This window comes from Phalacrocorax aristotelis, chromosome 15, assembly GCF_949628215.1.
Source record: "Phalacrocorax aristotelis chromosome 15, bGulAri2.1, whole genome shotgun sequence".
In the NCBI taxonomy this organism is placed as follows: Eukaryota; Metazoa; Chordata; class Aves; order Suliformes; family Phalacrocoracidae; genus Phalacrocorax; species Phalacrocorax aristotelis.
Window position 1 is genome coordinate 373,601 of NC_134290.1, and position 25,685 is coordinate 399,285.

Consider the following 25,685-nt stretch of genomic DNA (forward strand, 5'->3'; position numbering starts at 1 on the left):
AGGGGCATCTGGCATCTGGTTAGAGGATGGTTAAATCCCTGCCTACTTTAAAATATAGAATTGTCATTAATCTTTTCAGGGAATGACCATATTGTAGCCATGAAATACCTGTGTTTTCACTGTGCAGGAAATAGGCCCTGAAAGAGTGAGCTTTCTGCTTTGTAAATGCAGTAAATGTTCAGTAAATGCAGATTCTTACTGTCAGCTTTCTACTGACTATGAAGCTTTCAGATGTTAAGTAAAAGACATCAGCCTGCTACACACTGTCTTCATGTGCCAGGAAGAGTAAGCTGCTTTATGAAATGGTGTGACAATTTAGAAACCAGGACTGTCAGCAGTGCACTGGTGTGCTGTTAGGAGGCACTACGCTACAGGGAATCCTTGTTGCAGAGGTGCCTGTCTGAGCCAAAGGCTGTACGGGTCATCCAGTACCTCTCCTAAGGAGAGATAATGGAAATCTTGCTATTCTGCACTGGGGATAAGTTTGACCTAACATGCTGCCTGCCTGGGTTGCTTCCTCTGTTATTTTAAGTATTATTTCATCACGTTTCCTACATTCCTGAATAATGTCATGATAAAGCTATTGTTCGTCACCTTTGTAAGAAGCCATTTCTGGTGTGGTGAAGAGAGACTTGTGTGGAAAGCTGCTGAGGAATAAATAAAAAATCCTCCAGGAGTCCCTTCTGAGCCAAGTAATTGTATAATCCTATGTCTTAATTTGTAAATATAGTCAGCTGTATAAATGGCAGTTATTTTATGGCTGTAGCGTAAACAAACTAAAGTTTGGAAGACTGAAGAGTGAAACTAAATCGAATCAGTGTCTTCCCATCCTCTGTTCCTTTTTTTTCTTCCTTTTGGTCTTTGTTAATTTTCTCAATTTCCCTTCACTGTATCTTCTGTGGAGCAACACCATGTCAGAGGCATGGTGCTCCCAGCACCCATCATTAAATGTCCACTGAGCCACAGGATAGAGGAACTCCTGCTGAAAAAAATCATTGTCTCACCTACCTGCAGATTCAGGAAGGCATATTTGCGTTGATTAAATATAATTCATATATATATAAGGTTATTTTTGCATCAAGTCTAGAAACTTTGTTTTAATGAATGGTTAAATTTTGGATAAGTTGGTGCATTAAAATATGTAATGAGGTGATAGCCTGGCCCTTCTCTCAAACCATGACTGAAAGTCGATTTTATAGAAGTGGGTGTATGGAATAGGATTAGAGTTTTCTCTGACTCCATTAAATTTACTGATATTAATGTCTATGTTTGAAACAGGCAGATATTTTGTGTGTGGGATAAGGTAGGTTTTTGAGAATCCGCATATTTTAGTTAGGTAAGCATATTAATTTCCATTGTTTTTCTTGTCTAGCATGGCAAAAGACTTCCTCTGGGGAAAGGAGAAGCAGGAAATTGTGATACTAGTTGCCCCTACAATAAGAGTTAAGATTTAATATTTTTTTTCTGACTTTACCCTTGATAGTTGTTATTTTGCCAGTAGCAAGCCATTTTCCTTCTTTGCCTCTCTTTTTTCTTTTCCCTTGTAAAGTTAATGTAATTCTACTCATACATCTCCTGCCCAGACTTTCTAACATTTTAATTGGAAGAATGCTTTTAGTAGGTACGAAGGAGTCTCTCTCACTTGCTCTTGTGTGTGCTCACTCTCTTATGCAGTCTTAATAGCAACTCTGAAAACAAAGGCAAGCAAGGAGTTAACTGTGCAAGTGAAACTTCCATAGTGATTGGATTAAGACCAGAAACCCAGTAAGCAATTAAGTCTTAAATAAAGTTGCCTATAAAAAGCTAGATAACTTTTTCAACCTCAGCCCAACATGTTATTTACAGTTCTTCACCCCATCCTCTTGGAAAAACAGAACTCATCAGTGAAAAATGTCTGTTGTTCACAGAGTTTTCTGTCTCAATATATACATGCTAATCTTTCTAGCTAACTTTGCAGGCTTCCAAGACCCAGCTAGTAAAGATGCCAATAAATCTAAATCCCTGGAGATACAAGCATGGAGTTTTGAACTGTCATTTTTGCCAGTGGATATGAAACAGCTATTTTATTCCATTCTGTTTCCCTAAGAACAGTTTCTTCTTTTGTTGAATAGACAAATTTCTAGACAAAGGTAAGCTAGGGAACAAATAACCCTGAAATAAATGAAGATATGGCTTTGTAGAAGAGAGGTTGTCATGGAGGCTGTAGTTACAGGACATAAAGCAGTTTTAAAGCTGGATCTTAGAATTTTAACAGCGACTCTTGCACCCACTCTAAGCAGTATTTGAAAGGTGCAGGCTTGCTTGGATACTGTGTGACGACTGTCCTTTTACAAATGTGTAATGAGTAATTCCATAATTTGATTTTTGTCTATTTGCCAGCTATGTATCAGATCTAGATGGGAGAGCTTCCTTTAGACACTTAGTGGGGTTAGTTTTAAACTTAGGTTAGGTTCTTCCCTTTTAAAAAAATCTAAATAGGATTTTTTAAAAAAACTAAATAAATTTTTAAATACAGTAGGAGAGCAGAGTTTTAAATGTGATGGTCCATGAAAGCTCTTTAAAATGCATGGTTTTATATTATATGTGTGCTCTCTGGTTATCAGATTAGTTTTCTTCGTATGAGTTAGTTATTCTAGTTTTATCATAGAAATAGCAAGAACGGTTACGTCAGTGTAGACTGCTGCATAAACAAAACAAAGCAAACAAAACCAGAAAAGAGTAAATTTGGGATCCTAGAAGAAAATCTAAACCATAAAATTGAATCTTTTTAATTAGCTGGCATTAGCATTCTCCTTTCCCCTACAAATTCCTGTAGCCTCTGACTGAAAGCTTTGACATAACTCCTTTTAATATCAATGTGTAGAGTTCACACAAAAGTTTTGAACAGGCAAGTAGTGTGTATGCGCCTGAAGTCATACCTCCTTGTCTTTAAATACCCTCTCTTTTTGTTCTGAAACCGATAGCATTACTCTGAGGAACATAGATTTAATGGCTGTATAGCCAGAATCAAGACATAGTCAGAGCAATTTCCTTCAGCACTTCTTTCTTAGGTGAAGCTATGTGTGACGTAACCAAGATGAAGTATGGTTTTTTGTGATGAGCTGTTTCTACCAGTTGTATGTTAAGAGGATTCTGTGACGTTAATCAAGATAGTCTCCTTTTCTATATATTTAATTCTGTAGATATTTCCATGACTGCTTTCGAGGTAGGTATCAGCCTGTATCTGATCTTGCTTAGTACAGCACTTGTCTGTTCCATTTTCCAGGTATGACAGATTTTTTTCATTCCTGTATCTTTTCTGTGTAAAAGTACCAGTCTCAGTCTGAAGGTTAAAGGAGTCAAATGGCAGTAAGTGAATACAAAACCAGCTACCATCAGATGAACAGCTTACACTACCCTTCTGAAACCCAGTGACAACTTCATTCTGCACCTGTGATGGTTTTAATTTACCTGGCATTATGGTGATCCATTATAACTTTCATCCTTATAGAAAGAAGAAAATCAATAGTGAAAATTATTTTAACAACCAGCATAGTTTATGAGAAATATTCCTGGAATCACAGGTCTCAGCAGAAGGATCTCAGTATCTTTTGTGGGTATACATTGCCATAGTGTAAAAATGAAAACAGAAGAACGTGGGATGAAAGCAGCATGATACAAATCTGTGTGCACATATGTGCAAGTGGATAGCATTTATAGATAAATATTTTTAATTTAATGGCTACACCAGGATACAATTAGCCAAATTAAAAAGGTTGAGATGGAGAAGATAAGATGGCAGATGATGATAGGTAAGAACATACTTTGTCGTTATGCAGTAGTTAGTGTATGATGAGCGGTTTGCTAGCTGACTGCAGTACCACTGTGCAGAGCTTAGATGAAGATACTGAAGAAGCAGTTCTCTGAGTAATAGTACTCCATCTTTGGCAAAATTCCTAAAGCTAGAGGAGTAAAAATGTTGAATATTGTATAGTGTATTATTGTTGCAGACTGTTTGGCTCCTGTGGAGGAGGTAAGATTTCCTGGCATAGTATCAACACTTCTGGAGTTTGCATAATAGCTACTATGTGAAACAGCAAGGGTTGTCCACTTAAACAAGGTGACTTTTCTCAGTCTCCTGAAAGGAAAACAAAATATGATTGAGTGGGTGAATTAAAGTAGTGAAGTCTGTAGTGGTCACTATTTTAGTTTGCTCCTCTCAGCACTCAACTGCATTACTGTGATCGAACAGGGGAAGATCCTGTAAGAGCTTGAGTGAAAAATGGCTTATTTCCAGGAGCTTTACTACTTTTGTTCATTTCAGTTGCCACTGGTTCATTTCAGGTCCACTGGTTTACCTACTCCCTTCCTGTCAATAAACAGTTTCACAAATTTGGCTTTTATAAAGTTGTTTATTTTTTCTATAGGTTAGAGGAAGCAAAGTCAGAAAAAACCCAGACCTTTCACTTGAAGCTCGTCCTAACAGTTACTCAGAATGAATTATGAATTTTACTGGCTATTTGGTTTGCTGACACAGAATAAAAAACAGAATTAAAAACTCCTACCAGGTTATTTTCTATTTAAATGTTTATCCCTTCAGAGCTGTTCCTTGTGTTTATAGTCTTAAGTGTATCAGCACTTATACTATGATCTCCTGCTTAGGAGACTGGAGCTAGTGGGAGTCATTAATATAATGGCATTTTCTTAAGTGTCCAGATGTTTAAGATAATTTCATGAGCTTGATGTAACAGCTAAAATTATTTCTGTTTACACATACCTAGTTTGTTCCTCCTGATAGACTGCCCTAAGGGTTTAAGAGTTGGTGTTTGTTACTTGTTTTTTCTTAATTAATGGTGTAACTATCAATTACAGTATTTCAGGGTGACTGAGCTCCACTTCTTCCAGTCATACTTCAGTCACTTCAGAGTCAGTATTTCCAGTGGGAAGAATTTGGACAAACCTGAAGATAGGCCAGGTGTTTATGCCTATGTAGCTCATCCATGGAAAAGCATGTAGCCATCCCAAACTCTGACACTAAGACTGTCTTCTATCATGACTGATCTGCTTAATATATAGTACATATTTTACATTTATAACCCGTGTGTGTATCTCAGCTAGTGGCAGATTCTGATTTTAAGAAGAAGTAGGGGTTACAGGCCAGTATAGTTGTATAATAAAGGAGGGACTTTCACTGTGAATGCAGTGCAATGATTTCAAAAAGCATTTCCTTTATAACATAACAGAAAACACTCGTAATAGCAATGTAAGTGTTGACATAAAATGCAGATCCCAATTACTTTGTAAGAAGAAGTACTGACAACGGGATAAACTTCATCTTCAAAAATTTTATTTGGTGACTTATAAAGGTGATGTTTTCATGCCTGTAATGAAGTAGTTGTTCCAGCAGGCTCAAAAGAAAAAAATCTGGCTTTGTTTGCCCTTAGTCTGACAGCTCTGTACTAAAGGTCTTACTGAAAATTACTTCCCAGCAGGTTTTGGGTTATGATATTTTCATTGTCATTTTCTTGCCAATAAACAAGAAAACAAAAGTATTTTTCTGAATTAATTACACTAAAGTGAATGTTTCAGGACCAAAAAAAAAAAAGACTTCAAATTTTTTAGCACTTCTAGTAAAACATGCAACTTCATATACAGACTGATTTTTCTAAAGCTAAGCTAATTCAAAACAAAGACTGAGATTTTGGAAGCTTAAGCCTTTACCAAATGTTTTTTTTAAAACAACTTTTTTTAAAAAATTCAAATTGCAACAGCAAATAAGCAATATTCCATATAGTTTGTAAATAAATCACTAAGGTATAAAAGTATTAGAAACTGATGAAAAAGGAAATTAACAATAGCTAGTCTTGGGTTTTGTATCACAATTTGTGAGAATGAAAAACTAAACAATTAGTGCCTGATTGGCACATTTAGTCCATATTAGTTCTTCCTTTGCACAGATCTCAAAGTAAACATACTGCATTTCCTCTGTATCTTTTGCAAAGCAGCAATAACATCACATTATAAGAACACAAAAGGAATAAAAATTATTTGTGAATAATTTTTTGCACTTTAAGTAAATGAGAATTCACCAGTTAGTGCCATATAGAGGAGCAGTTACTCTTCAGACTTTGCCCCCCATAGTGATTGTGGCCATTTTTGTATGAAATGGTTTTTTTTGTTTTGTGTTTCTTTGTTTTTTTTTATCTTAACCTTGCAACAGTAACCCCACAGAACAATAGTATAGAAAGAAAGAAGACATATTTCACCATTTCACAGCTGGTCTGCAGTCCTTGAAGCACAATGGATCCATATATGTATCCCAGAAAGGAAATACAGTTTTCTCCATTGCAGGGGCAGGGAACCACATAGGAAAATGCATCCTAAATGCATTGTCACCTGTAAAACAAGCCCTGCAGGCAGTGAATTCTTGTCTTGCAGGGATTAAACAGGAGCAACAGTAAAAGGACTTCTCGAGTTTTACTCTGAGTGCGTGCACATGTGTGTGTTTGTGTGTTTTAGGAGGAAGAACAGTTATAATGTTGAAGGACAAACACATTTTAAGGCAGGGAAAAGATGAAAGAACTACTATTTTAAAATATATTAGGCAATAAAACTAATCTAAAGAAATGTTATCTTCATCAGTCGCTAACTGGCTCAAGGACTTAGTCCTACTCCTGCGACTGAAATCCAAAACTAAGATTTTCCTGAGAAGATAGTAGCACAATGAGTCAGCGATGCACTTTCTTCACGTGTATTGTCAGTTTATTCAATTGTCTTGTAGAAGTATAAAAGCTAAAAATAAGTAAGTAATACTTCGAGTCCAGTTGCAGCTCTTTCCAGTCACAAAGAGTAGGAATTAGCTTCTAGATGCATTCACTGTACTTCGCTGATGAGGTACTGCACCGTGGCTGTGTTTGAACTGGAGGAAGTCTAATGGCTCTTTATGAGGAAATGTGCTTGGTTCTCAGTATTGCTGGGTTGCATTACAGAATTTCAGGTGAGGAAACTTCCAAAAAACAGTCTTGACTGCTTTGGACATCATCAGTATCTGGATGAGAAATTTTGGAAAGTCAGTTCCCATGCTGAAATTCAGAAATATCAACTATCATGTCATAGAAGTTATGATTTCAGCTTGTGCTACTTGCACCCAGGCACTTAGGAAGCAAAAAGATTTGAATTAGGGATGAAAGGAGGAGAGAGATGGACAGACAGGACTGTCTGTCCTGAGAGTTCTCGGCCTAGGATTTAGACAATGAGTCAATGTGACCCTGCTGATAAAGTGTGGGAGAAAAGGAGAGAATAATTTAAAGCAGAAGGGTGGGTTTCTTCTTTGTAAGTCAGTAATTGGTGAGTATTGCTCTCTTTCTGAATCTTTGCTAGAAATCATAGGCAGTGTATTCTGGACGCAGCATTACTCTGACAATGTAGGCAGGTAAACGATTCATGGGTAGGCCTTTTTTCTGGGTTATTTTGTCACTGTCTTTTCAATATGTCGCTTTTCTCCTTCAGAATCTGACAAGTCTCTGCTTGCTTTGAGCCAGAATAAATTTTCCTGCCTCTGTATGTACTCAAATCAATAAGGTAAAGCAAAGCAAAGTGTCTTTCTTCCTGAAAACTTCTGTCTAAGCGCTGTCTCCAGCAACAGACCAAAGCTGACAAAATGAAAGGCCCACCAGGAGATGAGTCTGAATCTGAAGTCTTTTAAGTATATGGGCAGCAAGGTGAAGACAGCAAGATGATACACCAGAGATTTCTGTTCCAAATCCCCTTTCAGTTACTGTTATTGCTGTTGCTACCTTTTGACATATTCCTCTCCTGGTTTTCCATTTGCATTTATTCTTTCTTCTTCTATTTGCCCTTTTAAGAACATCAGTTTAAATGTAGTGTGTGGACAAATAATTAGGTATTATTTTACATTTGTCTCTAGGCAAAGACAGCATATGGTCTGTATGACATTCCCAGAACAATGGCTTTATCATAGTAATTCTGGTTTGTAAGAGGAGTAACTCAGGTATAAAATGATACTGAACTGGTTAAAATACTCTTTCTCAATCAAAGCTGTGGTTTTCAAGCAAAATAGTGTCAGAAAGGAATGAATTACCCTTACTTGCTGAATATTGAAGAGACAGGTTTTGAAAAGATACAAGTCGTCTGAAGGTCCAGATTTGGCATGTGCTGGTTTATGTTTCTCTTTGAAATTCAAAGGAAATAAAATTACCTCTTAATAAACAAGAAATATAAACCTGTATATAAACAGCATATCATCCTCAGATAACAAAATTGATGACTATGAAATGTGAAATATGTTTTTCTCCCCTCCATCCTCTTTATTCTCCTTAACCTCTATCTTACTGTTACCTACTGACCACTGTGTAGGTTTAACTTCAGTGCAGGTGTGTTGTTGGTTTTGGTGGTAGCAGCCAATTCTGCTGCTCAGCATTAGTGGTCTCCTTACAGTAGTCCCAGCACTGATGGAAAAAAGAAACTGGCCTGGAAAATACTTACATAAGACCATAAAATATGCTACTCTGGATTAGACTGGGTTTTCCAGGCAAATATTCCAATCTGGTAGCTATTGTTATCTGACTGTTTGCAAGAAGATTAGAAATATCTGAGTTAAAGAAAGCAAATACTGCTGCTGAAGGAAGAATACTTTCTTATTCCTGTAGGACTTTCATAGCACTGGAAACTTACGATTACTTTTATCTCTACAAGTAATAAAAAAAGCCATCTGTAAGTGAAAACAATATCCTACTTCCTTAAAAACAAAAGATGAAATCTATTCTTCCTAAGTGGAAATAGAGTTCATGCTAGGATTTAAAATGCATATCCTCTGAACTGGAGAAAATAATTTGAAAATATAACAGAATTTCAAATGTATTGACCCAAAAACTAATATGCTGTGTTTGCAAGGAAAAGATAGCACCCTTATCTCAACAGTGCAGAGGGCTCTGGAGCCTTTATGAACATTTGTTATTCACCCCAGAACATTTCATCAAGAAATCCTAATGTGCAAAAGTTAAAAATGCTTAAAAGTGTAAAATCACTTCCATCTGGCTCCTAGTATTGCAGCACTGGAGAGCATGTGCTAGAGGTCATATCCTGTAGGTGATTCTGGCTGAGATATTCCTCAAACTTCCTCTGGTTGTTATTGATTTAAAGATACAGAAGTTTAAAAAAAAAAAAAGGCATTTGATGAAATGAGACTCTCAGAGAAGGAAACACGGAGTGAAACATAAATTTGCCACTCTTTAATGGTCTGGAATAGTGCTTTCCCCTCCTCCTTTCCCATTGTAAATAACTAAATGACAAGTATATTGCATGGTCTTTGAGGATTAACAGTTGCACCTAGGATAACTCTTCTTTGTCAGAGATGGGTTGCTGAACTGAAAGTATTCATTATGAGTATTTATTTTTAAAAGGACAAACGTTAGGTCATCTTGTTGACTCTGGGCATGTTTCAGGTTCCCTGTAATCGCTCTGTCAGTTTTTTTTCCCATCAGTCCTTCCCAGCCAAAAAGCATAAAGTTGCATCGTTTTGTCCCTGTGTCGCCTAAATTAAGCTAAAAAGGCAGATGTTAGCTGTTTCTACAGCCCTCATTTGCACAGTGCCTCCAACTAATTAAACAATTAAGAAAATACTGTATCAACTTTTACCCCTAATTTGGGACTTGACTAGTGTCCCAAATGCAGTGCTGTGTAGAAATAATGAATGGAAGGGCCTTTGATACTACATAGTGTTACGTCCGAATGGAGAATGCAGGCATAATGGTGCCAGCCATCTTCTGCAGCAGCCATTTCACCAGCAAGCCTGGAACAGGCAGCAATGGGAGTAAGACTACCCAAGCCAGAGATGTAGCTTAGAGGTGTGCTTACAGGTGCATGTCAATAACTCGAGGTTATTTCTGACACAAGTGCCAAATATTTACTCCCTTTTTGTGAACACCGAGTAAATAGTTTTAACCACTTTTGCCACAACACTACTGGATTTAGGGCGACTCTGTAATATCCCATATCCAGAATGTGGAAGTCCCATGATACATTTCTTGTTCCCACAGGTGCAGGGGATGCCACTTACACTTCACTGAGCCTCGGTACTTTTTGCCTTAGGTAACTAAATTGGAATTTTCTTGCTCAGTGGCACTGTAATTTATGAACACCTACATGTGCAAATAGTGCAAAATTCATTCTGCTTGTGATGGTTCAGACAGCTGAATAATATGGGGTGTAGGAGTCCGTGATGTAAAGCTGGGAAATTTGATGGTGATAAATGAACTGCTGATTGAGAGAGAGCTTAGAGAGCTTTTGGAATTGGACAGAATTTAAGATAATCTTTGGTGACACCATATCCTTTTAAACTCTAAAGAGACAAATTTATTTCGTTAATTGAAGTTGGCAATGGACCTTTACCAAATAATGCGTCTATACTAAAGCAGTAATTAATCAGACAGGTAGTGAATATTCCAGTTAGTTATATTTTTAAATTTGGCTTGTTTGTGAAGCAGTTTGAAATCCGGTAACTATTATTATAATTCTTGTTTACCTTTTATTATAATTTAAGATGCCTGTCTTCTTGCTCCTATTTATGATACCATGGCTGTTCATTTTAACAGCTAAGAGATGTTAATTAGAAAACAAAACCTTTACATTGCCGTGCTTATGGCTTAAAGGTATTAAGTTGTGCAGAACTTTTATATGACATAATTTCTAATCTAGTGAACATCCAGTCTTTGGGCTATTAACTTTAAACATTTTATAATGTATTTAGTTCTAGGTGCAACAACTATTTAATTTGCATAAATAAATGACAATACATAGGGGGAAAAGCCTCCAGTGCAACAGAGGAGGTAGGAGCTCTGCTGTTAACAGTGACTAAGTGAGCAGATCAAAAAGGACAGGTCAAAAAGAAGCCTATTTGCGTGAATAGATAGAAACTAAGCATTCATTTAAGTTCTGTACTTCAAACATAAATCCATTCTATGCAGTCAAAAGATTAAAGGTTAATGTATTTTTGAAGTGGTAGTGCCAAAACTGCATTGTTACTAAGTATAGTGTGGGTTATTGCTTTTGGTAGCAAGATGTAAGAGGCAATAAAGGTATCGGTTATTTTAAAGAGTGGTAATGCCTATAGTGAAATCTTAGTTTTTAAAAGATGCTGTTAAGCATAAACATATATATATAAACTATGCAAATAAGGCAAGGTATATGGGGCTTTCAGTGTGAGAAGCCGAAAATTCATGTGGGAAGAAAAGAGGAACATGAAGAAATTAAATAGAAGGGTAAAAAGTGGCTAAAATGATGGGAAAGAAAGGTAATTTTAGCAACTAACTTCTGCATACTATATAGGGACTATGGCAGTTGTGGAACAGGCTATTAAACCTGAGGTATTAGTAACAGGATTGATTTTGAGCACCAGAATAATCCTAGAATCAGGAGGGGGATAAGCCAAGCCAAAACAAATGCCTGCAATGTTTAGGAAGGCAAAGAGGAAGTCAAAGCAACCGCCCACTTGCAAAAGTGACTGGAGGAACAAGATAAAATGTCTGAATTTTTGTGATGTAGGTAGTCAAGAGCAGAGCCTGGATGAGTGGCCAGGAAAAGAAGATTAAGTTAGCTGTGCTAAACTCAGATTGAGAAAGGCCTGTCAGACAGTTTGTGAGGCAGGATTATGTGGACTGAGGTTGGCAGCGGACTGGCCACCTTTTGGGTCTCTTAATAGGGAATTGACTGAAAGTATGGAGAGGTAGGTATGGGGGGGAAGGACAAGGGTAGACCTTTGTTTTCCCCTTCAAATAATTTGAGAAAGGGAGAAGGATGTAATGAAAGAGGGGGCTGGTGAGAGAAATGTGCCACCAGCACCCCGATACTGCAGAAGCTGGAGATGAGTTTAAAAAACCCTAGACTGGGGGAGGGGACAATATGACAGTATAAATGCAAGGAAACGGTGTAAGAGGATTGTCCTGCAGCTTGGTGAAAGGCATTCTGGTGACAGGAAGGGGAGCTGGAGTGTAGCGCGTTGCAGGGGCAGATGCCCAGCCGCGCTTGCTGTGTGCTGCAGGCCCGAGCAGCCATGGCTGCAGCAGCTGGTGGTGAGGCCAAGGCCACTGCCTCTCGCCTCCGCCCGGAGCAGCCAGGCAGGCTCTGCTAGGTCGGGGTGGCGGGAGAGCGGGGAACCTGCCACGCTTCGGAAAAACGGGTCACGAATGGGCTTTTGGTGCCAGCAAGATGAAGGGCAATGAAGCAGCACCAGCTGCTTTGGGAAGGTTTGGTGGACATGTGGGAGCAGATAACTGTTTTTTATTAATGCTTGCAAACCGACAGGAGCAGCTGTTTACTCGGTTGCTCTAAGTAGGGTGGCTCCGAGCCAGGCTCCGCAGTAACTGGGACCGACATCCTATGTCAAACAGGACGGTCCTCCGGCAGGAGAGGCAGCGAACAGCTCCAGCCCTGCACGCCGCCCCCGGCACCCAGTTGCAAAGAACGGTGGGGAGAAAGAAAAGAAAAAAAAAAAAAAAAAAGCCGCGGCGGCAGGAAATCTAAGGTATGCGGTTTCCATGGGTCGGGCGAACTCCAGTGCGAGAGGAAGTGTGAGCCTTGCTGGGGCGGCGGCAGGTGGGGGCCGGGGGCGGGGCGCGCGCCGGCTCGGCGGGCCGCCGGGGAGCTCCGCCGCCTCGGTGATGGTGAGTGCGGGGGGCGGCCCCACGGCGTGGGAAGCGGCCGCCCCGTGCGGGGAGGCCGGGGCCGCCGGGTAACGCGTCGGTGCTGCGGCGCGATGGGGCGGGGGGGCGGGGGCGGCGCGGGGCCCTCCGGCGGGGACAGATGCGGTGGTGATGTAAGTTTGCTTTCTCTCTGTCCCCGCAAGCACAAATAGCCGCCGGCTTCCCTGCGTTGTAGGGCGTTTCTCGGGGTGGCGTGCTTTGGCCCCTCCTCGTTCTTGTCCGCGGGTGGTGAAACTTCCCCCGAGCAGCTGGTCCTTGCCCGGGGCTGGGCCGCGCTGCCTGGTGGCTGGTTCGCCCCCAGCGACGAGCAGGCAGCCGGCGGCGCGGGAGATGTGCTCTGGAGGCATTTGCCTGCACGGTCGGGAAATACTTATTTCATTAGTTCGTTTCGCCTTCGGTTAGAGGCTCTAACAGATCTGCCTTGCAGCACAGAGGAAAATCCTGAGAGCAATGGGAAACGGAGTAGTCGAGAGAAGTTTGGAAGGGGGAACGAAAGGGTGAGGGATTTATATTTTCTTCTGTATTGTTTAGGATTTCTCGGTCTCCTTCCTCCATCCCCTTAGTGGGATGAATTATTTAGCGCCCTCGCCTTCAATTCAGCCCTAAAGCTTGTAAGGGGAGGCTTTCATGTGTAGAAGAAAAAAGAGATGGTAGGTCTGTAAAAATCACGTCTGGCATAGAGCAAGCCAGCTGTGATCTGTGGCGTGCGCTCTGCTGTTCTGCCTACGCCAGCCAGGCTCACGCTGGAGATTCCCCTTCTTAACGGTGACCTAACAGAAAAGCCTGTTGTTCAGTATCTATTTTGCATGAGCTACTATGCTGTAGCAGTTGCTGCTTCATTCAGCTGAAGAGAGAGAGGATAAGAGGATTCTGATTTCATTAGCAGTTAAAACCAGTCAGCTTTGTCTCGTCACATGTTTATAATTTTAGAACGTATGTCTTAATTGCAGTGAATTCTGGTGTTGTGCGTAAAGCAAGTGCCATATGCTGTTTGTGGCATTGGCTGTAGCAGCTTCATGCTTCTATTTTTTAAATTTACTGCAGCATGTTTTTATTTGTGCAACAGCAGATTTGTGTGTGTGCTGTGGGTACTTTGCATGAAGTATATCTAGGAATTAAAGCATATGCTATGGAGGTTTTTGTTACCCAGGAAGCTGCAGGATATGTCTTTTTTTATTGGAGCATATTCAGGTTGACATCTTGAATACCCAGATACTGTTCTGGTTGTTTTCAGTAATAGTTGAGGCCTTCCTTCCTCCTCCCCCCCTTCAATAATTACTCTGGTCGTTCTCAAACAAATATCTCGCAATATCCCTGAAATCAAACACCAGCAGATTGTACCTTGTCTTCTGTCTAGCTAACTGAGTCACTGCCCTGCCTTGTGCTAGATTAAGCTGTTGTAGTATTGCTGCTGGTTGAATATTGAAGATCCCCTGCGTATGCTCTGACTTCCCTTACTGTAAATGGGATAATTGAATTATAGCTTCTCTGCAATGTCTTGTTCCTCTGGTGTTATCAAAGGTCAGCCAACTTTAGTTGGGATGCTAGGCAGGCTGCTGCCTAAACATTTACTTGAATTAGACATTTCCACTAACTCCTATAATTGGGTAAAGTGCTATTTTGTTTGTTTTAAAACCCTGTATTGCTGAGGAAACCCTGAGAGTCGCTGAAAGCAAGACAGCATTAGGTGTTAACACACATCCCTCCCCACCTCCCCATAAATAAGAAGGTAAAATACTTGATAACTGTGCTAATTAAATTCTTTTCTGTTGCATGAATTCCTGTATCAGAGGAGAAGAGGTACTCTGAGGTTAGCTGTGGGGTGTATAACAGTAAGAGATTTTTTTGCCTTTTATAGCAGTCAGGACTCATTCAGGGCCTCTACTAGCTGGGCAGAGAGAAGGGAAGTGTTCTATGGATGCTGCTGTAGGGGGAGAAGAGATAATGAAATGAGTTATCTGTCAGCTCCCAATAATGTAATTTGAAGATCTTAATTGGTGAGGATGAAATGTGCAAACTCACATAGAGCTTCAGTTGTTTGAGAGGAGTATGTCTTCTTCGAGGTTTGACTCCTTTTTACCACTGCATATGTCTATTTCTGGTCTGTAACTGGTAATATGTGATATTTGTTTCTTCTTACCTATTTTAAATAAGCTGCTTCCTGCCCTCAGCTTCAGCAGACAAACTGTTTGAAATCCAGGATGTGTACTTCTGTCATTCCTAAGCCAGTGTGAAATCTCAGACAGAACCTTCAAGTATGAACTAAGTAATGTATTTGCAAACACATATCTCTATAAAACTGGCATTAAAAAAAAGGAATAGGGATCAGATCTGTAATCAGAATAAGTCAGATCTTACAGGATGCTGATTCGAGATTACAAGGCTTTTTCACTAGCTCCTGCTGTCATTTTACCTCTGTCAGAACATTAGAGGAGTTTAAATTATTGTTGAACTCTTTGTTGCTTTTGTTCTGCTCAACATTGATGAAAGATGCAGGTATTTCTCTGTGCTTCCAGATTGTGTACACATACTAGAATACCAAATAATGGTGGAACATGCCATTCTTTGTTGCTCTCTGAAAGGCTTTTAGAATCTGATGGCTAATTGGGAACAGTTGAGTATATTTTTTTAGTACCATTCCTGGTATGTATGGCATTTTATATATTCTCCTGGTTGGTAGTACTTGTTTATTTCATGCTATTAAAAACATTGACAGTCTTCACTACATTCCAATACGCAGCTCTCTTAATTTTTGTAAATAACTTCACAGCCTATTCTATGAAATGTACTTGCTTTTTCAATAATCTCGATTTGTTTCTAAGTAAGCTGCAAAACCATACCTATGTATATTTTGAAGGCTGTGGCTTGTAAGCTACTAAACAGGAGGCTGAGGTCGTAACTCTAATGAAAATTTGGTGAAACATTGCCAGTATCCAACCAGAGGTAGACGTTATAACTACACATTGATATGCCACCTCCTAGTGACAACATGGCTCTTTCCTGACCAGGCTGCAGTATGTACAGTACACAAATCTGTTTGGTTTTGTGTTGTATCACTTCAAACCTACTTATTTTTTCATACTTACCAGGTTAGTCAAGGGAAGCTACACGCAATAGGTTGCTGAGAAAAAACGTACTCTCTTGAAAAGTCCTTATGTGGTCCCCCAAAGTTAGATGATGTGGCTGCATGATCGCTCTTAATGCTCTGAGATAAGAGAAACTCATGTCTGAAGGATGCATGTTAGTCAAAAGGTGTTGTAAGGAGAATGTTTCTAGGTAATATTAAGATGAAATTTTTTATCAAGATGAAATTAAGCTGAAGGCTCTTCCCCAGTAGTTTTAAAGGTTATCACTTCACTGTATTTTATGAGCTGCCATGTGATACTGCTTTAGAGGGTTTTCTCTCTTCAAAAACTGATGGAAACCAGTAGCAAGTGTTCTCTGGACCTTTTGATTTATATTCCTTCAGGCTCAAAGATCTCTTTCAGCAGGATCTCCCCTAATCCCATATATTCTAGCAATTTGGTGCTGACAATGAAGAACACTGAGTGCTTCATCAGTGTTGTTTTCTGAAATGATAGCATTTTCTTCTGCACTACTGATCTAACCTGAGACCCTGTTGCTTTTGGTATTTTCTGAGATTTTGAATCTAACTTGGTGATACATTTGAAAACATACAGGTGGATGGTGTTAGTTTTTCTAAGCATTGTATGAATATGCTGAAATATTTTGCAAACACTGGGATCTTATAGTTTCTAATTTTGATATTTTCGTGTATGTGTGTCATTATGGAGAAGAGTCGAAAAGTTGAGACTCTGCTGTCAGTGCAGGGATCCTGGATCTCAAATGTGGGGCGGGAGTGGGCAGCTGAGCATTTTCTTTGCTTAAAAGTAAGGGATATAGGCTTGAAGAGCAGTTTTGTTGGCATAAAATATTTGAATATTTTGGTAAAAGAACTTTTGAGCACTCTGACAGCCTAGTTTAAAATACTCAATCAGTTGAGTCTTGTATGTGGAAACTGTCATGCTGTTAAAAGGATAATCGCTTACATTTTATGTATTGGGTAATCAGTTAGTTACATCTAGAACTTGGATATTTAACTAGGTGAAAATGTATTTCATCAAATCCTGTGAAATCTTTCAAGCCTTCTGAAATAGTAAAAGGTGGCATCTTGTACTTGGCTGACGCTTACTGCAGTGTTTCAGAATGAGAAATCTCCAAACAACTCATAATTCTTTATTAACAATGTGCCAAATCTCAATAATTACTATACCTCTTATGTCACGAAGTTCTTGTCCTCCTTTTCTTTCTAGTATCATGTATACTGCACTAGATGATGGAGGTGAGTTAGTGTAAGCTGTTAGGAGATAAACAACATTAGGTACCCTTAAGGCAGGTAGGTAAGGTTTAACATTTTTCCTTTGCTGCAGTCATCCACCCAACTTGAAAATTAGCTGATGTTCTTGTGAAAAACCTGTTGTCTTTTCTTGTAGCAGCTGCCTTGCCCTTGGCCTATTTTGAACATTCCACAGATTGTATCATTCTGCACATCCTTTTGAACATCTGTCTTATGCTTAACTTCCTGCTTCATTTAAGCATTGCCCTGTTGTTATTCCCAGAGGAGTGGAAAGGCTACCTTTTGGAGAGTGAGACATTTGAGACTTGTCTCCAGATTTCAGCTCTTCTGTCCCTGCATTAAATTGCTAGGTATTTCTAATCTCTCTTCTTCATACCTAGGCTTTATTATGCCTTACTACTCATGTATTCATTTAAGGCAGGAGTGTTGTCAGAATAACACTATTCATACATGATGCCAGGTTCACTATTTTTGGGTGTCACCAGCTGTAAGCAAAGATGATAGCTGATAGTTCTGTGTTCTGAAGCAATTTTTTATTTTCTTGAAATTAGGCTGAGGTAATCTTCCCTCTGCCAAATGGAATCTAATACCAGTTAAAATGCATGTTTGCTATTGGCTGTTTACTTTAACCTCTGGGAAGATGGGGACAGTCACTCTAGCAAAAGAAGTGTAGGGGGGGTCTAGGTTAAAAAAACCTTATGATCCTGAAACTTACCCTCCTCTGGGAACCAATGGCTTCTCCCAGCTTTGTGTTAGCCCCAGTTCTCTTTCTGGTTCTGCAGCACCTCCTTTAGGAGTTAGAATGAGGAGTGGGGCTCTACCGTGGCATGCCAGCGATGGAGACCAGAACCACCTGCAGACTTGCCAGTTGACATTTATCTCCCCTAACACTTGCCATCTTTTATGACTTACTCATCATCCTTTGCATTCAGGGGAGATAGTCATTTATAGTGTGTAGCTCATGTCCTCCTCAGGTGGAGCCTGTAATAGCTCAGGTGAGCCACATCCCCTAAAATGCCCTTTTCTCTCTGTAAAAGGTTTCTAGGTGATATCATTAAATGTGTGTGTCTGTATCATAGACATGGAGTTAGATTAAATGAATTCTCCATGTTGTTGAAAAATGGGAGTTTGCTAGTATCTGGAGGGGGCTAATGCTGTTGCCTGCCTACTTCCAGGCAGATGGATGGACTGTACCCAAGTTTATTTCATTATCTTTGAGTACCATTGCATCTGATGGCTAGGCAGTCAGGTTGTAGCAGATAGGCAGAAAAGGTCTAAGCAGAAAAATCCTCTTAAAACTATGAAAGGCTGGCTGTTAGGCAAAACCAGAACCCCTGTCACTCTCTAGATGTGCCCTGCTAACCATTTATTTTGGTGGTAAGGAAATCTTCATGCATCTGGCTCCTGAGAATGCCTAAAGAAATCCAAAATCCTGGTAAAGAGTTTTCCTGTAAGGGTTTCATATTCTTTCATTAGGTTTCTGCATCAAGTTATTCACTTCTTAGAAGATCTAGAAGCATTCTGTATTCTTTGGATTTATGTGCTTTATATCCTCCCAAAGATAGAATTCCAGGCTCTTTCAGACACGGACAGGACATAAACCAAAATGTACCCCAAAAAAAGATACTAATGTAACAAAGGCATAATCAGAAATTCCAACATGGGTGAGCAGACACCTTTCTTGGTGTTTTCTTTTGAGTAGATAGAAGTGGCTGATTAAATCTCTGGATGATTTCTCCTCTGTATCCCTTTAACAAACTTCTTTCTCTCCTTTTTAAAACCTGGGCTGGCTGCAAGACACAGTGAGTGAAACTTACTGCTGATAATTTAATTCCTTTCCTGACCAATCCCTTTGTCTCTTTCCTAAAATACAGCTGGTAAAAGGGAGCAACTTCTGGAGGAAAGATAATAAACGTACTTAAATAATGTGTCCAAAAGCCTTTTTATCAGTAACTGACCTTTCAGCTTGAGAAGTTGTCCAGCTGTCCAAAAGGGAATCTTTTTTCATGTACGCAGAAAAAAAACCCAAAAACAAAACAAAAAACCCAAAACAAAACAAAAACCCACAAACAACCTAGTGTTCCACAGCTGTATCTTCAAATCCACCTTTGCTTTAGCATCCCAGATTTGCAGAGTAGAGAAATGAGGGGCTGGACAAGAGGGTATCTAAAGATTGGTTTTTAGAGTACTCTGGGGAAGGATACTCCACTGGCAGTGTGGTGTTAACCTGGAAAAGTAGTGTAGGGAGCAGGCGTCTTCATCCAGGGGATGATGCGTTTGTGCAACTACCTCCTGTGGTTCCTGGATTTCCAAGTGGGTGATGTCTGCCTGAGGCACACCGTTACAGAACTCCAGAGGGAATGTAGCTGGGTCATTGCTTGAACAGGTTTGCACCTTCAAAACAGGTTTTGAAGAGAACAGCCTGTTGCTCCTTCTTGCTTTCTTCTCTGGATTTCTTTCTGTTGTAGCCATGGAGTAGAATGGATTCTCCGTTTCCCTTTCTGTAGTATAGTTAGCCATTTCCCTTTAAAAAGAGACGAGGTGACTGTCTGTTGACATCATTGAGAAATCACATGGTACTTGGGAACCATCTGAGTAAAAACTCCTCAAGCCTCCAGATGGAGTCAACAAAAACCTCTAGATTCTGCCTGGCAAATGACCAAACCTGATGTTTTGCAAAGGCTATCTTGTAGACCTCAGTTTCTCTTTCACTAAATCCACCTGAACTGGTAACTCATCATCTTAACAAGGCATTTCTGGTTTTATATGATTGCTTATGCAGCAAGGAAATTACTCCCCTGCCTCCTATGTGTATATTCCTGACTCATGCTTACACAAAATACTCTCAGAGCAGGTATGGCTTGGGTGTCCTTTTCATAGGGTTAAAACCAATTTAATGTTACATCAACTGTAAAGTGATTGTTCTAGAAATTAAAATACCTTAAATTGAAGACTCTGAAAATGTTGTATTTTGAAGAGAGAAACGGGAGGTGAAAATTGTCTGTTATGTTTCTTTATCAGTGTACGATAATTGGAGCATGTGGAGCATTTGATTTGTCAATATTTTTCATGCTGCTGTCCTGCTAAAATAATGCTGCAGAATTCCACAGTTCTTCCAGAAAGCACACATGCTGTTCATTCACTTCCAAGTGTGTGTTTATTTAAAAAAGAAGAAAAAAAGAAATAGAAGGTATTTACCTTGTAGACCAGGAATTGTAATCCTGCTTAGTTCTGACTTACTAAAAGGAAGTTGCTGCAGTTTTGCCTTATTTCTCTTTCCTTTTCCAGGCTGACAAAATATAGTTTATCATTCTATTTTTGATATTCTGCTGCTGTACGACATGGACAAGACTAACAGTAGATGAGTGGTGTGCTGCTTAAATACTCTGAAAAAGTTTGTAAGATTCTTTTCTGAAATAGGCTAAGCTACTGACAGAAAGCAGGGGCTGCTTTTTTGCCTTGATGACACAAGTCCCTGCACCTAGCAGCTTTAATATTCTGTATATAGTTGCTTTCATAATACTTTTGAACCCACTCGCACTCCTGTTCACAGAGGGGGAATTGTTCCACTATATACTGAAGAGCAGCGTGGATAAAATGAGCGACTGAGGGAGAAAAGTAATAGAATCATCTGTAGGAAAAAAGAAACGCCAAAATCAGGTGACAGAGTAAAATAGTAAGAGATATGGGAGCATGTTAAGATTGGATGAGAAAAGGTGGTTTAGTAATTTGCTAAATGGGGGAGGGGACAGTGGTTTTAATGGTTACACTCGGAACTAGCAGGAAGTCGTGAATCAAGCAAGTACCTGCTTACTGAGTTGAACACCACACAGAGTGATGCTTTCAGAAAGGAATAGGGATATTCAAGGGTCTGTGCTGTAGTTTTTTGGCTGAAAAGACTGAGATTCAAATCCTGTGTGCTGAAACCATTCAGCATGAGCCACATTCCTTTCCTTTTCAGGTCCCCAGTGCAAGATCTTATGTTGGCCTACATAACTGCGGAGAGAGGCTTGAGTAAAGCTAGTAGTACTTCAGTATGTTGTGCTTAACCCTATATAAACATAGACTTAAAAAACCAAAAATGTTTAGGAAAACGTGAGCTTTCCAGGTATTATGCAATTCTGCTTAGTTCAACTCCTGATTTTAAAATATTGTGTAGGTTCTTGCATTATTAATCAGTGGCTTCCCTGTACCGCATAATTAGTTGGTTTGTTAATTTTGTCATATTTTATAACAATCTTTACATGATATTTAACTTTTGTTTTAATAAAGGCTCTTCCTAATAGGTCATTATGAGATTGACAAATATTGTTCGAAGTTTTTGGTTTTGCTTTGGTCAGTTTAAGGCCGCAGTGGAATTGAGTTGTTTGTAGCCGCACCTTGCACTTCTGGGACTCTTGGGGAAAAAAAGACAAGCAGTAGTTGTTTTATGTATTTGCTCGTTATATGTGAATTGGATCATCTGGAGTATGACTAACATTTCTCCATTTCATTAAGAAGCAAAAGCATGGAGCATTGAGAGAGTAAGTTTGATCTCTGCTTAGAAAATGGCTTACTCTGAAGCTTTGCAGTGTCAGCAGCAGCCATCGCCAGAGAAGTCTGGGTTTGATTGAGGACCGTCAGCCTTTCCTCCTCAGAGAGGCATTCCTAAACCCTGGGGAATCCCCTCCCATAAAGTCCTGGAGTAAGCAGTGTGGAAGAATAATAAGCACTTCCTTCCTTTCTATTTTCAGTGACTGGACTAGAAAGTAACCACTGTTGCTGTAGCTTGTACTCGCAAAAGCCTGTGCAGCATGGTCTTCTCTCTTCTCACCTTTTTTCCAAACCTTCAGTTCTTCTACAAGGGGAGGTTGTGCAGCAAGTTTCAAGCTTAAAAAAGATTTTTTGAAGTGTCACCAGGAATATGGTATATTGACTTCATTATTAAGTTTAATATTTAATGCAAAATTCGGTGTTAAGTTATCCGCAGAATTTTCTCATACTCCCAGGCATATCAGGCCTGATTCCCCCGCCCCAGCTCTTATGAAGTGTTTGTTTAGCCAGGAAGGCATGGAGAGCAGCTTGATGGTTTGGATCTTGAGAGGCATTTTGGAGTTGTTGAAAACATCTCGCTCCTTCCCTGGTTTAGTGTAAACAGCTTCACTGGCTGTCACAGAAGGGAGGAGAACCCTCCAGCTGCAGGAACGGTGGCCAGCAAACCGGAGTGGTGTGTTGGATGTAAAATCCTTCTGGTGGCCAGAGTCGGAGACATTTCGTCAAGTGGCCTGAGTGGTGACGATCAGTAACAAAACTTTTCAAAGAACTGCAAATGTTTGTCACAAGGATCTGCACACCTCTGTGCATGTACTTTCAAGGGAGATAGTTAGCTAAGAAATCTGAATTTTAAAATGATATGAAAACTTCAATTTTAGTCAAATTGAGTAACGTTTTCCAGTCTCCTCCCCAGCTATTTTGTTACAAGCTTTGCATTTTTATCTTAAGTTTTGTTTTAAAAGCTGAATGGTAGGCCATTGGTTTTTTTTAAAAAAAGTTGCAGTAAATGCTCTGCGTTCAGAAATATCCTTCCTGAAGGTTATTGATACTTAGGAAGGAAGAATTCAAGCCTGATGGGCTTAGTTAAACTTCTCTTTGAGAGAGGTTTGAATGAGACTGTTTCTTTAGACTCTGACTCAAATTGCAATCTTGAAAAGAATTCAACATCACTCATGAAATACACTGTGATAAACTCACTTTAACATAAATGTTTTGCATATTGTTTAGTAAAATGGCAGTGGGTGGAATGAATATTGTTCTGATGGCAGGTTTCTTTCTGCTTTTGGCTTGGGGCTGCATGTGAAACAAGCAAGGATGTAACATAGGACAGTAGTCATCTTTATTGCTGGTTTGCATTTGTAAAACTGCAAGTCAACACATGACAAGTTAGTGACTTTCCTTTTAAAATCAGACCTTCTTTTGTAATTCCAATGATAAAGTAAACCTAAACACCTCTAATGAGAGTTTTGAACTCTTCCAATGTGCCCTTTTGCAGAAAGACAGAAGAGCAGCGTTCCCCAAAATATGCAACTTAGTTTCTATCAGATGGACTTAGCTGCAGTTAGCATATTCCCTCATTGCAAACGGTTGTACTGCATTATTGTAATGTCTGGTGTAGCATTAAAATGTATACATGGGACATGTGAGAAGGGGCTGCAAAATTATTTTCAACTGCTTCCAGATATGGTATCGGAAAGCTCACTCCAAGTGATCTGCTTAATTCAAATGAAGGATGTGATAATGCTAAAAAAGACCAGGAACCTACACATTGGCTGCCTTCCATTCCTACAGTGTGCATCAAAGTTGACCATAAATTGTTTTGTATAGTTAAATTGGCTAAGTAGGTTGTTGCAATGTGGTGCCATTATGAGGAATTCAGTTGTTTTAGGATTTGGCAGAAACCCAGTTTGCATACGTGCTGAGAAGCAAAAAATACCAGCTCCAGAATGTGTGTTTCATCTGTGGCCTGAAAGGAAAGTCATCGCATAGTTCAGGGGAAGAAAAAGCTTCTCTAAATAAAGTATGTGCTGCTTTATCGAATTGTTACCTGCCTTGAAAGCTACTGAGCTGCATGAGCAGATAAGATCTTTGTCACCAAGCTGCAGAAGGTGCTTGTGGATGTTGGTAGTTGGGGTTGGGAGGAAGTGACGGTTGTACCTTGGGGGTCAGTCATGGTATGGTTTTAGGTACTTTCTGCAAAAGGGAAGCTACAAAAAAAAAAGTTTGAAAGAAAGCTTCAGGGAGCAAAGCGGAAAAATGGCTTTCTCTGTCATCACTAGGGAGTAAGAGTAGATAGCATGAGGAAAAGCAAGAGCAAGAAAATATGACAGAGCAGTCTGCACATTATATCTAGTTGAGGTCATTGTTTCCTATTCAAAAACAGTGATATTTGTGTGTTGTTTTTTACCAAGTTCCTATATGTCCTATGGAGTAGTACTGCAGATTCTCTGAAGACATGCAGGGGGAGGGTCTGTCGTAGACAGAGTGGTTGCATATCTGCTTCTTTTGTGGTCAGATGTCATTTATGATTGGCAGTAATGATTTTCTTTGCTTCCATCTTGCATTAAGTTCTGAAGAAGTTTGCTCACAGTGGAAGTAAAGCTAAAAATATCAAAGCAAGGGTAAACGAGTAAATATTTGTACATCCTGCTCTCTGAACAAGTTTGGAAAGCAAAATTAATTTTCAGTCAGGTACTCCTATCAGTGAGACTGTTCTGTGCTGCATTGTCACAAAATTGTATACATGACCAGAGGATTTTCATCTTAAAGAGCTGCTACAGAAGTTTCAGGACTGAATAAAGCATGAGGGAAGGGTTTGCACTGATGTAATGGCAGTTTTTTGTGAATGGTCATCAGCTGCGTACTAACATGCAAGAACAGTAGCACAGTACTGTTTTCGTCGCATTTTTCAAGTACGGTGACTAGCGTGTTGACAGCATCCACATCAAACACCTGAAAAACATCTCCTTCGGCTTACTAGACATTGCAGAATCTGAGCTGACTAGCAATGATTAAATTGTATCTTCTGTCAGTCTCCAGCCTTGATCCCCAAAGATTCCCTTGTCCCAGAAATTTAATTAGAAGGTTCAAGATGTACGCACAAGTATTCGCATCTGCCACTGGAAAATAGATACTGCTGAGGAATCTGATTCTTCCTATCAGACTGGTTAGTGCTGTGGTGAGCACTGATCATATCAAGGCAGTAACCAAGTTCCTAAGACATTTAGTAATAGATTATTTGAAGGTAGAATCTTTCTCTGGTTCCACAAGAGTAGCAGCTTTCAGGCCAGGAAAACTTACTTTAAGTTACTCCTTGTTTTTTATGGGAGTTGAGCTTTGGCTTAGGAGGGTGTGTTCACAGACATATAAGAAAAATGCACAATATAATTTAGGCTTTGCTTGCTTTTCTTCTGGGAATAATTCAGAAGCAAATTTAGAAGGTGTGCTGTGGCTTCTGCAGGCCTCCCTCTTGCTCCCTCAAGCATTCAGTGTGCTGTGGAATCTGACCCATATTTTAAGATTTCCTCCCTTTTCAGTCAGATCCTTCTTTAGAGGTTTCCTCTTTTCCTTCTTCTGCAGGGAATCTGGCGCATCCCCGTGGATGAGATCGACCGCCCAGGCAGTTTTGCATCTCATATGAACCGCTCTATTGTCTTACTGCTAAATGTATTGTCACAACTAAAGGATTACAACACTTTGCTGAAAGTCTCATCTATGCTACAGAGGACCCCTGATCAGGGAAAGTATGATATAGTTATTTTAATCCGTTACTTTGTAAAGTTTCAAATATATTTTGTTTGCTGTGTAGCTATTTGTTTAAAGACGTTCTTGGTATAGGAAAAAAAGTCTTTAGAGAGACTTCCTTGGGAATATAGTGGAATGGCGTTTAATTTTTCTCAGGATTACAATTCCATAATAGAGTCTAGAATTTATCTGCATTTCTATTGAAACTCAGAGCAGCCAAACAGCTGCCTTAACAGACTTGCAGAGGTTTTGTGTCACGTGGAGGGATTCACTGGTGGAACAGAGCATCATAACCTCTGCACCCCTCTGCTGGCCTCTTGCGTAAGAGCTGTGTCCAGTGAGAGAGGTCACAG

The 25,685-nt window shown here is 39.7% G+C and overlaps 1 protein-coding gene across 8 annotated transcripts in view; it reads left to right on the forward strand.

Moving 5' to 3' along the window:
• The window catches only part of CABIN1 (calcineurin binding protein 1), a 117,259-nt gene that overhangs the window by 58,922 nt on the left and 32,652 nt on the right, over window positions 1-25,685 (forward strand). For all 8 annotated transcript variants that reach the window (XM_075110564.1, XM_075110560.1, XM_075110562.1 and 5 more), the window contains one exon: window positions 25,168-25,331. In XM_075110564.1, the coding sequence (XP_074966665.1) occupies window positions 25,168-25,331 (164 nt within the window). The remainder of the gene's footprint in view (window positions 1-25,167; window positions 25,332-25,685) is intronic.